A 14,878-nucleotide genomic window follows, 5' to 3' on the forward strand; every position below is an offset into this window, starting at 1 on the left:
GCTGTACTTTAGTCAGCTGAGCTTTAATATTGATGGGAGAGGTTTATCAGCCATATGGTAGCAGGCTGATATACATTGACTAATCCATTTTGAAATCCTAAGACAGAAAATAGCTTGCCCTTTTACAAGTGCCAAAAATAGACATAAAAATATGAAGCAACAGCTTAAAAGGCTTTGCCTTATTGAGGCAATACAAAGAAGCCTGAAGCGTGGAATGCGAAATTTCTTCCGTTCCAAAATTAATGGTCTTTTGGGGAAGAAATAAAAAAACCCACGTTCATAGATGGTGTCAGGAGACAGCTTCAGGTGAATGCCCCCACACGCTGACAGGAGCCAGCAGCAGCTTAGCACACCACCCTCACCAAGCGCAGACCTGCAGCGGCCACAACGTGCACCTATGTTAAACCGGGAGCTGCAAGAGCACCAGCTCCGCTGCCTCTCATCGACAGAGACGCAGCATGCAGGGGAACAATTGATTTCATGTTGTGGAGAGCTACTGTCTTTTAGATACCTTAGGATGAACTAACCTTAGCTGGAGAAACTGGGATAAGGAAGAAGACGAATATATTGAGTAGCAGCAATTAGCAGCAGGACAAAGCTGTGTAGCAATATTGCTCTTTATGTGGTCTACATGAAAGCACACGAAAAAGAAAGGCACTAGAGAGCCTAACTGATCCTCATTCACCAATCTGGTCTAGCACACCTACCCACAGAAGAGGGATCCATGTAGCCTTGTACAACCATAGAAGAACTTCAGCTCCTGTCATAGTTCTACAGCATAATTTGGCTTAAAAGGAAGATCAATAAAAGCACAGGTTTCTTTTAACAAATTTTTCCTATTTAAAATGTGTTTTCCTCTACAATATTTTGGATAAAGCCTACTATAATCATTAAAATAACTTATACTAAAGTTGTTAGTATTTGCTCTCTCTGAAACTACTGAACAGACGGAAGTCACCATCTGCAACGAGAGTTTGCTCAAGTCCAAAAGCAGATTTCAACAGGAGAAGCTTCTTGTGCAGGTACAAAACAATTATTTTCTTCACTCTGTCTCAAGATAGCGCATTCCAAATCCCTAAAGCTGACCAAGACCTAAAGGTTAGCAGCTTGGTTTTTCCTCTATGCAAGTCAGAACAACAAGAACAACAGGCACAAGGACAGCTACTGGTTCTAAAACCTTAGAGGGCTCAGTTACCAAAATAATCCCTTCAGTCCACAGATGACACAACCATTTGAAACAGGAAACATGGTGGATTTGTTTTTATGTATTTCCGTGCATTTACATTAATGAAAACCACCTTAATATTAGAGTACTCTACATTTCCATCTTAAGCCTTCAGTTGAATGGCAAGTGTAAGATACCATCACTAAACTGCACATGGAACCGTAACAAGATAGAAATTTGTAAAACACACACAAAAATACTAAATAATTGCATATGCTTCTCTACCTGATTAGTAAGAAAAGCACCAGACTAAATGCAATGGCTACACATAGCTACAATCAACTTATTTTCATGAACAACAACTGCTGAAGAAACAATATTTATTTTAAATCTTTTTTCTTATTTATCTAATACCTTTTTGCCTATCTTTTTAAATTAAAGATTTCACACATATTAAGTGACTGCTGAAATGTGCGATTTAAATCACATTATAGTGATTTAAATATAGTTATTTAAACTTATTTATTTATTTAAACACATTATAGTGATATAAATCACATTATAGTGATTTAAATCATTTGTAGACTTTCAGCATCCATATAGAAAGAAAAAATTTAATATATTAATGTGCTAGAGAGCATGTTTAGTTTTGGGAAGCAATATTGACCTATTGTATGAATCTTTGCCATGTAAGGTTCATTTTGCTATGGAACAGCATAGGTGCTGAAAATCAATACCAGTAAAGATAATTTTCTCTTGAAAACAAGGGGGACTAGTAACAACAGAGGGAAAGAACATTTCTAAATTAAACCACAAATATTTGCCCTCTCCACCCAGATCCCAGGAACACATCATACAGCACACTACCACTATTTCCAATGACGTGGCAAACCATAACTAGTGACCATGTTCGTGTAGCCTTGTAATTTCACATACGCAACATATCCAGCACATGTCCCTAAAAAAAAGAAAAAAAAAAAGTCTTCCTTGCTGATATTTTAAACTATAATGAGTGCATCATTTGCCTTCTGATCCTTCTTATCTTTCAGTTATGCAACTTGGGTGTGAGGGTGAGGGACATAATTTAGCAATAGATACATCATGCACAAGGCACGTTTTGTAAATAAGCCTGCCATTTACGTTTGTAAGGTACAGGTCATCATAATGTTAAGTTTCTCCCCACCTCCCATGCTGGTAATAGGAGAGTATGATTAAAGAATAAAGCCACTATTCATCATAATAATATGAAGCTGATAATACCTACTTCCCAAAACCAGATTAGGGGAAAGCAGGGGCAGGACAGCAACCGACACACAAACCCAACTAGCCCTTACAAGTTCTGGAAGAGGCTTTGCTTCAGCAGTGACAGGCTGCCAGCTGCGTGGGCAGCTCCCAGGAGGCAAAGCCTGGCACAACTGGTATGGGGCCACTACTCCAACACAGCCCTACGGGAAGGACCCGACCTGTCCTCAGTTTCCCTTCCTACAAAGCAAAACCTTCTCTTCCAGCGCTGTTTCTCAAGACATCTCCCACATCTCCTGAGGCATCCCTCTCACTTCAAGGATTCAAAAGAAAGTCTAGGGGTTATAAGGCATGAATTTTAACACAGAATCCTATGAACAAACACACACACACACGCACGCGTAAATACAGTGTGTAGAGTAACACTTCTGTAAAACAAACTTACAGGCTAAGCTATCGTTGGCAACCTGCCCTCTCACGCGCACCTACTTGGAAAGCAGGCAATACCCACGGAAACAGGGCATAGCCACCCCACAAGAAGTTCAAAGGTACGCTTCCACGAACCAGCAAAAAAGCGTGGGCGCACACCCCCACACGAAGTAGCCAGGGTGTCTGGAACCGCATGACAGCTCGGAGGGAGTTTTCAACGACATCGCACTGGGAAGCGGAAGCGACCCGGCCGGCCTCCACCCGAACGCTGCCACCTCCCCGGCGCGCCGCCGACCCACACCCGCGAGCACCGCCGCGGCCCAGGGCCCCCATCCCTCCTCCCCACCGCGGCCTCGGCCTGGCCGCTGCACCTGTCCCGCCGCGCCGCGGGAGGCGATTCCCGGCCCCGCCACCGCCGCCGCGCCCCGGCACCGGCCCCCAAGCCCTCCGCGAACCACGGCGGCCCCGGGGCGGGCACACCCGCCCGGCCGCCCGCCCGCCCGCCGCGAAAGGCAGCGGCCTGGGCAGCCTGCAAGGCACGGCCGCCGACCCTCCGCCCGGCCCTGCCGCCCCCCGCCCGGCCGCGGCCTGCAGGCGAGGCCCGCGGCCGCCTCCCTGGCGCCCGCCGGGGCCTGCCGCGCCGCCTACCCGGGCTCTTGAGGTTGTACCGGGCCTCCATGGCAGCGGGCACCGCTCGCTCCCTCCGCAGCGTCTCTGGCAGCGGGGACCGGGGCAGGGGGCGGAGGAGGAGAAAGGCCGGGCCCAGCCCAGCCCGCCTCGCCTCGGGAAACTCCCCTGACGTGGCAGCGGCGGCGGCGGCCCCGCCGTGACCGCGGAGGGAGGCACCTGCCGCGCCGTCCCCGCCCCGCGGCCTGGCCCCGCGGGGTGGCCCTCGGCAGGGCCCGCCCAGGCCGGGCCCGGAGCAGGCCGTGCAGGCGGGGGTGGGCGGCCGGGGCACGGCAGGCCACGGCAGCTAGTGAATATCCGTATGGTCGTGTTGCGCAAATTACAATTCACAAGCTGCCCGGCCTTCTCTGTTGAAGGGCGTGGAAGAAGCAGCCAGTTTCCCGCAGCGATGGATGACACTCGGGGCCCGCGGCAGAACCGTGACTCCAGGCGCAGCCGGGATGGGACGTCGTGCTGCAATCGCTAGGCCACGGTTCTGCCGTGGAGGCTGCAATAGTGAAAATGCTCCCCGCGTCCCCGTCTCGTCGCTGCCTTGAGCCGCAGAGGTCCCGGGGTGAGGTGCCTCCAGACCGCATAGCACGAGTAGATTGGTTTGAAAACTCGGGGCTTAGAAAAGGGGCTTCCAGGACCCCGCACATCCACCAACAGCCCGCCCAAAAGACTTAACCATACTGTAAGACTTAGTAGCATCTTTGTTGGTTTTCAGGATTGTGAAAGACTGAAATGGTGTCATACACCAAGGAGTGTTAGTTTAGGCAAGAATTACCAGCGAGAGCCTGACTTGATGGGCAGAACTCCTTGTCCATCCCACAGTGCCAGAGGAATTTTTGTTTGCATCTACAACTTTGGTTTCTCTGCCGCCTGGTTACAGCCACAGTACACTTGGGATAGCACTTTCAACAGTTTATAGCTACGGAAATACATAACAAATGTATTCATAAAATACATAAAAGTGGTCATATTCTTAGCAGTCTCAGTTTCCCTTTAATTCACTACAAGCTGTAAATGAGAAATGTCTGAGCTTTTTCTTGTTTCTAGCTCATGAATTGTCCTTAATTTCATCTACATTACTTTTATATTCTTCCTAGTCATCTTTATAAAACTAATTTTTTCATGTTTTGATGTCTTAGTTCTCTTTTGCTCTTTCCTTCTTTGATTGAACAATAGAAAACAGTTGTAAACAAAAACAGTTGAGTAGGTATATTTTTTTCACCTGCTCGTATTTTCAGAACTGCAAAACAAGGCGTTACTGTTCCCTTTCCTGTTCTGTTGCACAGTGACGTTTTGGTAACAGCAATAAATAAATAAAGCAACTTTACTCCACCTTAACAAGTAGCTGAATTTTCAAAAGGGCAAAGTGATCTGCCTTTTTACAGGACAAACCTCTACAAATAATGTATAGAGTGAATAACATTTATAGCACAAGGGAAGGGATGGTGCCAGACCTTGTGGTTCTCTCTCACACCAAAAGCACCCCAGGGTGCATTTAATGGACAATAATTCTTGATCACATCTCAGCATTTCTGGTTAGCATCAGCTGATCTGATTGCTTGAGATGGTGGGCTACAGGCACTGGGCGTCATGTCTATGAACTATTTTGGTCATTTTTAGCGGGTATGTCCCATCTTTCCTCATTTGCCAGAGCCATCTTGCTGTGCAGTGGGAGAAAGGCTCTGGGACCATCTGTGACTAAATCTTGCCCTTCCCCAAAGTAGGAAGGCAGTATTTTGCCTTTGGAAATTGTAAAAAGTTCTGGGATCTACTTTGATAGAAGGTAACTTAAAAAAAGGTGTTATAATGTGAATAGTGTCATGAATCAAGAAGTGATAGTTACTGTGAACTCGTTAAGAGTAACATAGAGTTCAGCTGTCTCTTCTGGGCTCTGGCCTTTGACCCTGGCAGCATTTACAATGTCATTTTATGTAGTTCAAGGAGGAAGCACCTGCAGTTAACATGAAACTTGGGCTTTTAGCTAAAAAAAGAAATACAGAGTCACTGTACTACATGACAGCTAAACACTATTGAAAATAAGCTGAATAGACTTAAATTTTAAGCAAGAGAAATTCGCTGATAGGATGTATACATTTTCCCTATTTAAGTAAGCTACATCATGGCCTGGCTGGGTGCCGGGGTAATGGCCACGTGGAATTGCGCAGAGCTAGCAGTACAAGACCGCTTTCATTTTCAGGCGTATTACTAGTTAAAGGTCAGAGCTGCAGGAGGTGAATGTTGCCAGGTGAAACCGCCAATTCCTGTGAGGTAGTCAGTGTAGGGGTAGAAATCCGGGGCTTAATTCCCAGCCCCACATGTCAGCAGCTGCTTGGGGCAGACGAGGAGCAGGCACGGCAGAGCTCTGGCATAGTCAGTGTTGCCAGTCCGGAGTGGCAGCCTCCCTCTTCTTCCTGCCTCTGGTCAAAAATGCCCTTTGGATTTGTGTTTTCATCTGCCTTTTGTCTAGACTTTTGCACAGAGAAGACATTTTGTGCTAGAAGTTGTGGTTTTTTAAAACCAAACGCCAAATATAGTAGCAAAATTGCAGTCAAATCCCACATGCTGGCAGCACTTCATGAAGCTTGTGTATCCTGTCATATGATCTAGCTTGGTGAAAAAATAAACATGCTCAGCTGAAGCATATAGAAACTGAAAGTTTGCCTGAACACTGTTGCAACCAAGATTTCGTTATTTAATACCACACTGAATCCTTGCAGAAACATTTTGTACAACTTCACCAAGTTGGTTGCAGGACAGCAAGAATAATCGGTTTTGACAATTCAAAACATTAAAAACTGTTTGGCTTTAGTAAATGTTTTACATTGAAGTAAGGCTTCAGTTTGACCCAAAAAAATAACTAATAATTTCTAGAGTTTTTTTTTAATTTCTCATTTCCCAGAAGATGTTTTTGCTCATGTTTCTACGTACTTTACTGCAGTTGTGGTGTACTGAATTTTTTTCCTTTTGGGTGAAAACAGAGATTCTGGTACAGCCACCTAGAGCAAAGGAGCATACAGGCCCCTCTGTTGCAAAAAGTACTACAAAATTATTGACAATCATAAGGTCTGATAAAATGCATATTACAAAATTAATGACAATCATAAGGTTTGATAAAATGCATAATTCTTCAATTGCAGCCATTTCTACTGTGAAAGAAAGGCCAAATCAGAGCAAACAGATGGGCAGAATTCCCCTGGACAATTGCAGACTATGGATATACATTTCTGGGCTGATTACCACTTCACAGGTAATGGAGAGAACCAGGAGCTTTTACAGCAGAGTTCATCTTACCTGGCATAGATGTTAATTGTAGATCCAACAGGTCGTGCTTTAAAAGGTCCTAGTTTTCTCCATTAGCTGCAAAGGGGGATTAGGCTAAGTCATCTATGTTATAGACAGTTATAGTTAGGTTTTTTCATATGTATGTATAGCCCTATATCTGATACAAATATATCATGCATTTCCCTTCAGTTTAAAAGAATTACAAGCATTTCAGTCGCTAGAGCCTCTTATTTTTAACAGTTAAGACTCTTGTTGAACTGATGCTAAAGGGCCAAGAGGGGAGCTCAGCAGGTAGGAATGGGAATCGCAGAGTTCAGCAGGCAGAGTTGGGGGATGGATGCCAAGAGGCTTCAGCAAGAGCCCCCGAAGAGGGAGTTACTCCCCAAACCTCTCCTTTCTCTTGGAGGCAGGACACCTGTGTGACACAGGGGTTCAGTTTTTGCACTTGGGTCTGATGCATCAGTGTATATTCTTGCACATCTCAGGGCATTAAGCTAGGTAATGTGACCCTGAGCTACTATTTATTTCTCTGTGCAGGTCATATAATTGTGTGAGGGAAGGTACATTTCAACAGTGTATACTATACATTAAGTGATTACCTGAAGTCAGTTCAGAGTGGGGTTTGTATGCTTTGTAGGCTGTCTCATGAACTCAGCTACAAATCCTTTCTTCTAGAGAAGGTTTGAGATCACAAAAGCTTATGAAAATACAATAGTTCTTTGTACAAAGCATTCACATCCTGCTTTCACCAGTTTACAAGATGTAGAGCGGTTTGCTTCATTTATAATGCTACCCTTTCAATACAGACAGTTGGCTGCAGAATTAAACGCTAATGGAATTAAGGAATCTAATATTAATATGCCTATATTATCAGTGGGAACAGATATGACTCACTTAGAAGAGAAAGCATTACTGTGCTCATGGGTGACTAATATAGGCTCAGCTTTTAAAATCCTTTATGTGAATTCAGACCTGGTAAATCTGGATTCAACAAGTGCGCCTCCTCCTCACCGATAAAAACAAGCACGGCACTGTGTAACCAATGCCCTGTAGCAATTGCACAGATGCATGGCACTTCTCAGGAAAGCGATTACTGTCTTTTCTTCAAGCTTAGTTCTAAAGCAACCATCTCACAAAACGGGCGGCTTTGCCAGCTGACTTTTAATTAGCGTTATTTCAGAAATGGAAGAAAGAGAATGAGGGAAGAAGTTACCAGACTGCTGTAACTGCCCAAGCAAGCGAGTGCCTGATCTGGACCATCGGTGCAGAGTTTGTGGAACATCTTGCAGTAGTCCACACTACATGAAGTCAAAATAAAGGTACATATTTTTCACCTTCCCCCCCCCCCCCCCCGAAGAACGGGAAGTCACACCAGTCACTTGACTTACACCCCTCTGGCATCATTGTTGCAATAGTTCAGATGGTTTCCTGGTTCAGAAGAAACGTTCAAAGGCACAAGTCAAAGCTGAAGCTGCTGTCTGAGTGACAGCTGTTCGTGACTCTGGACTTCCCCGATCTAGTTACTCTATCTTTAGCAACTACAGATAATGGCAGAAATTTTCTCTGGTGCATATTCTTTACCGTGCAAATTGCAGAGAGAGCTAGGCTGTTGAAGAGTAGTTGTGAACTACTCTGATTAAAAATTATTTTGCTGCTGTGCTACTGTTTAGGGAGAAAATGCCAGGCGTAGCCTTTGACTCATGCAGCCAGTTTTTCATGATCCTCCCTCTTCAGGGCTTCAGGCCTCAGATTTTCTTTTTGTCACTTTTTCTCCTTATGTGAGTTGCTCCCCATGCCCCTTCATTTTAACTTACTCCCATAGGCTTCCTTCTGGGAAGGGAGCATCTGTCTTCACAATTACACGGCAGTCAGAGGGAAAGCAGTCAGGATTACATCTGCTGGACTGCCAACAAGCAGTGTTTCCACCCCATCCATTCCAAAAATGTTACTCATGACTCTAATGTGAACTTGCGTGTACCTGCTTGCATACAGCTGCTTGCATACAGCTCATACTGACTCAGCAATGGGAATAAAGGATTTATGAGCAAGTGCTTAATTTAAAGCTCCTAAAAAGTGTTTTACAATTGGTGTAAGGATGATTAAAGCTCACCATGTCATTAACCAAGATACATTGAGTTATCAGTTGTCTCCACCAGCCCCCTGTATATATCTGGGACACCCAGGAGTTTCTCAGATGGTTAGTGGAAATCTAGGGCTTGATTAAATTGCACACTCATAAGCATCTGATTCCATGAGAGGTATCCTGTGGTATGCCAGACATCCATATGGAGCAGAAAGGTATAATATGGGATACTGGTGCCGTTCTGAATGAAGCAGTAGCTGAAGGCCAGGTGGAATGCCTAGAGCACCTTCAGTGACCCGAGGGACCCATGTGGGCAATTGGACTAAACCCTAATCACAACAGTCAAGAGAGCCCAGAGAGTGGCTCTGCTGACCCTCTTGCAAGCTGCGTTGCTCTCTGGGCTCCAGCCGACCCATATCAACCCCATCTCCACCGTCTGCTAGCAAGTCACCTCCCTCTGCGGTTTCAGCTGCTTGGGCTCCACAGGTTCAGCACGCTCAGGGGATTGCTGCACCATGAGAAAGGGCTGCACAGCAGAGCCAAGCAAGATAAGGCAGAATCAGAGATGGAGGTAGGGTTGTTGAGATGAGGTCCAGAAGAAAAACGTTGATGTGAAAAGGTATAAAATGCTAGAAGGGAAAAGCGGGGAGTCAGAAAATGGCAGTTTGGTGACACTGGCCAGTGAAGACTCATCTGGTGTCTTGCAGGGGGAGGTGAGCACATTAATGCTTAGTCTAGTAGCTTGCTAGTCATAGCCACCTGTATTAATCAATAAATTATTACTTTACACTTTTAAATAGTGTGTATCTGCTTGCAGGGTTTTTTTGCAGATGGTGGAAGGTGTCTAGCAAAGTGACTCACAAGGGGTGCAGATTGGCAGGGGATGCAGGCTGCAGAGGAATTTTGTTATTCTGAAAGAGGAATAACAAAAGCTGAAAACAATTGTGCAGTCTGGTGTTGTTGCAACTATTCAAATTAGAGATTTATAGCTTGGATTTTATGGGGACTATTAATGGTAGCAATATAAAGAGGGGAGAGAAGAAGGGAATTAACTTCTCCCATCCTGAGGAACTTTTAAGGATGCACTCAGTTCATGGGAGCGGGAAACCTTCATGGGAGAGGGTGCACTGAGAAAAGCAGGAAAGGCATTTATAATCTGTCAAGAGAACACTAAATTTAAAGCAAATACTCAAGTTTCTGCATAATGGGCTTTATGAAGAATTGCAGAACTTGGAACGATGACTGCTGCTTTATAGATAGAAAATGTGGAATTGAAATATGAAATGAAATTGCTGAAGGAACAGGACTGGAAACAGTGCTGAGCAAGGGGAACAGGACTGGTGAGAGTGAGCTGATTCGTGTGCCTCTGCTGCAGAGCTTGCATTCAGCACTTAGGATGTGAGACCAGACAGCGTGATGAATGGCATACTGGCAGTCAAAAGAAGTTTGAGCAGCTGTGAAGAGAGTATTGAAAGAGAAGCAATTTGCGGATCAGACCATTTGGCTCGCCAGAGGATGATTCAGTCTTTGAAAAGGGCACTGCAGAAAAGCAGAGTATGGTTCCACCTCTCACTGCAGGGTTTAGAGACAAAGATGTTGGCCCCTGGGACCTTTTGATTTGGCTCAATCCTTTTGATTTGGCTCAATCCTTTTGATTTGGCTCTACTGGATTTCCCAGAAAGCACACTGCTGTTCTCTCTGTATACTGCTTTGCAAAAGGAGTTGAAAGAGATTACGTTTCCCATGGCTCAGATGGCGCTGGTTGTTATCAAAGTGGTCCCCAAAACTGATGTGGATGTGCATGAACAACAGGGGAAAATTCAATCAATAGTTGATCTAACCTCAGAACAAGTAGGAATTGTATCACAGGTGTCAGGTCCCTTGAATGATACCACTGCAAAGTGGATGGTGGGCTTCTAGAAACCCCAGAAGTGCTGGTTAAACATTTTAACTTTATCGCTAGGACGTCCACCACTCCATCTGATCAGGCATTATTATCTGCCTGCAGCCATAATGCTGCAATTATCAGCAACATTCGAGGAACCCCAGCTGCAGAAGAGAACTCGCAGCATTGGGTGTGAAGGACTCTGAAAGCATTACTGGCTCCCAAACTGTTAGATGGTTGTTTTATCTGAAATAACAGAAAGCTGAGGAAGGACTAGAGCAGTATTTATCAAGGAAGCACGCACTAGGTATGGGACTCGGGTTTTGTGTGGGAAGGAGCAAGGAGGCAGCCTAATTAGAGGGTCCAAGAACATAAACTTGCAGTGATGAATGGATTGGTACTGGCTAGCGGACACCTACCTGACATATGAACACCTACACGCAAACATGAGTTCATCTGGGTCAGAAACTCAACGTGCCGATGAGAAAGTGAGTTAGGACTATAGCATTCCCAGATGCTAGCACTCGCAGGTAACTGGCACGCTCACCACAACTTACACCCCTGTTCACTGACAAGCTGAGGCTCCTCTTTGGACATAGCCAGGCTGTTTGCTCTCCCCGCGCTGAGCAGAGGCTGCAGAACATCGCTGCTCTCTCATTGCTTTAGAAATCTGGTTTATACTTGTACTTGTACCAACACTACCCTTTAGTTCAGCAGAGTCCAGAATGGCTTTTAGTTCACACTGAGTGGAAATTAAAACCTATATAAAGGGTAAATCCTGCTATAGTAGCAAAGGCAGCTCTGACACTGTCGTGCAAGTCCCTGCTGGGGCACTACTACGTGGGCCTTTGAGGACCATATGGTGCAACTGAGCTCGCCCAGACCACCTCACCATGGTTCAATGTACATACGTGCGTCTTGTTGTGATAAGCCCATCGTCTTTTCTTGGCCTGCATTTTGTGAAAGAAGGCAGCTTGGAATACACTATGAAATGTGCTGGCCTACACACTAGGCCACTCTGTATTTTTGTTGGTCTCTCATGTTTGCACTCATCTATGGGGTGTTTAATCCCAACCCTTCTCAATTTAGGCCATGTTTAGTTGTTGGGGTTTGTTTTTGTTTTGGTTTGTTTTTTTTTTTAAAAGGACATCAGTGTTCACTTCTCAACCTTCTGGTACTCAGCAATTCTGAAATAAATAATCCTTCCTTCTCATAGCAGCTCCTGGTATTATTAAGGAAACTATTCAGTCGAGTCTCTCCTCTGACTAGCCTCCTGAAAATCTTTTTACCCTATCCAAAATATGTTAGTGTAGTCCAAGAGACATTGTGACAGACTGCTGCATTAGAGCATTTTTTTTCCCTGGACGTATTTATCTATATGAATCTTTTCTTTTAAAACATGTTCTGGAGAGCATTAAGAAATGTTTAAAATCTGACTGCCAGCATGAACTGTAACTTGAATATGAACACATATTTTATGGTGTGCATACATACCAAGATTATATAAATATGTTGTATCTTTTTAAGGATGTTAGTAGCATGTAATGGATTTTACACAATTTAGATATTTTTGTACTCAGTATTTTTTCAGTAGCTTTTTGCTCCAGACCTAGCCTGTAGCTCATAATGCTTATAAGCCAAAGAGAATAGGCTGGCAGGAACCAAGGAGACTGGGTATCTATCTGACCTGTTTACAATGAAACGCGTACACAGAGATTGCAAAATGAGAAAGGTAACGCAGAAGGTATCAGGGAGAAAACAAATGAAAAGAAACAGTCTGTTAGACTCTTTTTTAAATGTAGCCATTTGAAGATACGTGCATGAGCTAATGTGCAAATATTAATACAGTGGGAAATCAAGTGGGATACCAACCATATGCCACCATATCAGAGGAGCCCAAAATAATTTCCCAACCAAGCTTATTTCTCATTTGCCACACAGCTGAAATGGGTGAAGTTGAAGTGTTTGTCTGTAATTGAGTAAATTCACATGTGGCTATCGATAAATATTTGGAACCTGCACAAGAACTTTTTGTGTTAATGATCTGATTTCCCCATCAAACAGGACAGAGATAAAGCTGCAGCAACAAAAATCACTATGTAATAATGTCATGCACATCATTCAGTACCAAAATGGAAAAACCTCAATGTTCAATTTAAGAAAAAAATATTCGGCAATGACTATTGCAAATGACAGGGACAGTAAATATATCATTAAAGCAAACAGTTGCTACTGTATATGATGACCTGTTTAGGGTTATTTTCTTTAATTCTTCAACTTAATCTGATGATGCATATAAAAATGGAGGGAGTTTATAGGTTCTTTAAAATTTCTTTTAAAAATCGCTGCAGTACTTTCACAGAATGAACTCCCTTAGTATAAAACTTTTATCACAGGAGTGCAATTTCACATGCAAGAAAACCCAGAATTTTTGTTTTAATGAGAAAAAAAAATTGTTTCATCACAAAACATGAGATCTCAAATGATTCATTTGAATTATGCTTTATCAGAGCAGTCTGCTCCTGTCGATTACACTTCCATGCTAATGCACAGCACGTCTGTAATCACAGAATTTTGGAAAGACATTCCAGCACTGTAACATTTTAAATAGCCACGTTTCAGTGCATGCTCAAGGATGCATTTTAACTCTTCAAAGAATCCATTAAGTACTCTGGGCTGCTGCCTACTGAATTACCTACAGAGATTTCCTCAACGACAACAAGTTGTTGGTACCAATGTTTTATAGTTACTCAGCTCCTGACTTTAAAGTGTCTATGGGATACTAAATTGCTTTGGGTTTATTCTAAACCAGTGTTTTAAAGAGACATGGCTAGTTCAATAATGGTCCCTACTATATCTAGGCAACTCTGATGATATACAAAAATGGAGACTCACAGATCAGGGATTTTGGGAATACTGCACTATTCAGGAAGTGATTACTTCTTGCACAATTTCTAATTTTAAAAAAGGTATCCCAACACTGCCTTGTCAGAATTGTCTCTTGTAGCACATGGGGTATTTCATCCCTTTAAAATAAAAACTAGAATCTCAATAAAATTTAAAAGAAAAAGCAAGAGATTTGAAATAATATATTCTTTAAAAAAACCCCCAACCTTGCATGCCTCAGTCAGTGCTCAATCACTTCAGCTAGAACATGAAAATCTGAGGTACTAATTAGAAAATGATTACTCAAAAGTGAAACACACAAGTCATCACCTAAACTGAAAATACCAAATTTAAACAGCAAAACTAATGCATTTTCAAGATTCTTTCAATTTTATAATTAAACATATTTGAAACATAAGTAATCTGATAAAAATTATGCTTACTCTGATAATATCCAATTAGAAATTTTATATGTTAGCTAAAGTCACCTTCACTAAATTATGCAACATAATCTATGCCAAATTCCAAAGGAGACTACAAGAGCTAACTTAATTGTCTTAAATAAGTTGATAGTCTGTAAATACAAGGGTATGCATTACTACATAGAACTCAGGCCAAATATATGGAAACTACATTCTTTAGTTATGATTCATACCGTAGCCAGTATGATGAGATACTTTATTAAAAACAAACAAACAAACAAAAAGCAACAGTGTCTGGTCCAGCCTGGTAGGTGTTCTTTGTCCCACATAGTTACCTATACCTGAAGGAGTGAAGGGAGAAGGGCAGAGATTGTGACCCAGTGGTGGGTGTCAACAAAATGAAAGACAAATATGTGGCCAGAAATTATGGCAACCCTTCAATGAAAGTCCTGTGGACTGGAGAGCTGTCAAAAGGTGGCTCTTACCCACCATTGCTGCAGTGAACTCTGAAGACAGCTTTGTGTTACTTTAAATGAGGGGCTGGTCAGAAGAGCTGCCCTCACCTCAGATGACAAGTGGTGACAGTACTGAAAGGAATTTGAACTCTGTATTTTTTAAGTGTTCTGCTTTGATTACAGCTACTGTCATTATCCTTCACACTGGCACCAGGACCGATACTTTTGGCTATTCTCAATAGTTCTCACCTTCTTGAGTGCCTAGAACTGCATTACTTATCAAGTGAGCCTTGATGGATCTGAGCTCCAACTATTGACTAGTACCTTTTCCTAAGAACTTCACATACGTTC

The 14,878-nt window shown here is 43.3% G+C and overlaps 1 protein-coding gene across 2 annotated transcripts in view; it reads right to left on the reverse strand.

The window, feature by feature from the left end:
- Positions 1-3,696, reverse strand: part of UBE2J1 (ubiquitin conjugating enzyme E2 J1) — a 29,573-nt gene extending 25,877 nt beyond the window's left edge. The window contains exon 1 of one of the 2 annotated variants that reach the window (XM_075498360.1): positions 3,505-3,696. Coding sequence is in view for 1 of the 2 variants with exons in the window: in XM_075498359.1 (XP_075354474.1) it covers positions 3,485-3,515 (31 nt within the window). In the remaining variant the exon portion in view is untranslated. Of the gene's footprint in view, positions 1-3,484 lie in introns of both variants that reach the window. The other variant, XM_075498359.1, reaches the window with a different exon arrangement.
- Positions 3,697-14,878: the final 11,182 nt, after the last annotated feature.

The sequence above is a fragment of the Mycteria americana genome, chromosome 3 (genome assembly GCF_035582795.1).
Source record: "Mycteria americana isolate JAX WOST 10 ecotype Jacksonville Zoo and Gardens chromosome 3, USCA_MyAme_1.0, whole genome shotgun sequence".
NCBI lineage: Eukaryota > Metazoa > Chordata > Aves > Ciconiiformes > Ciconiidae > Mycteria > Mycteria americana.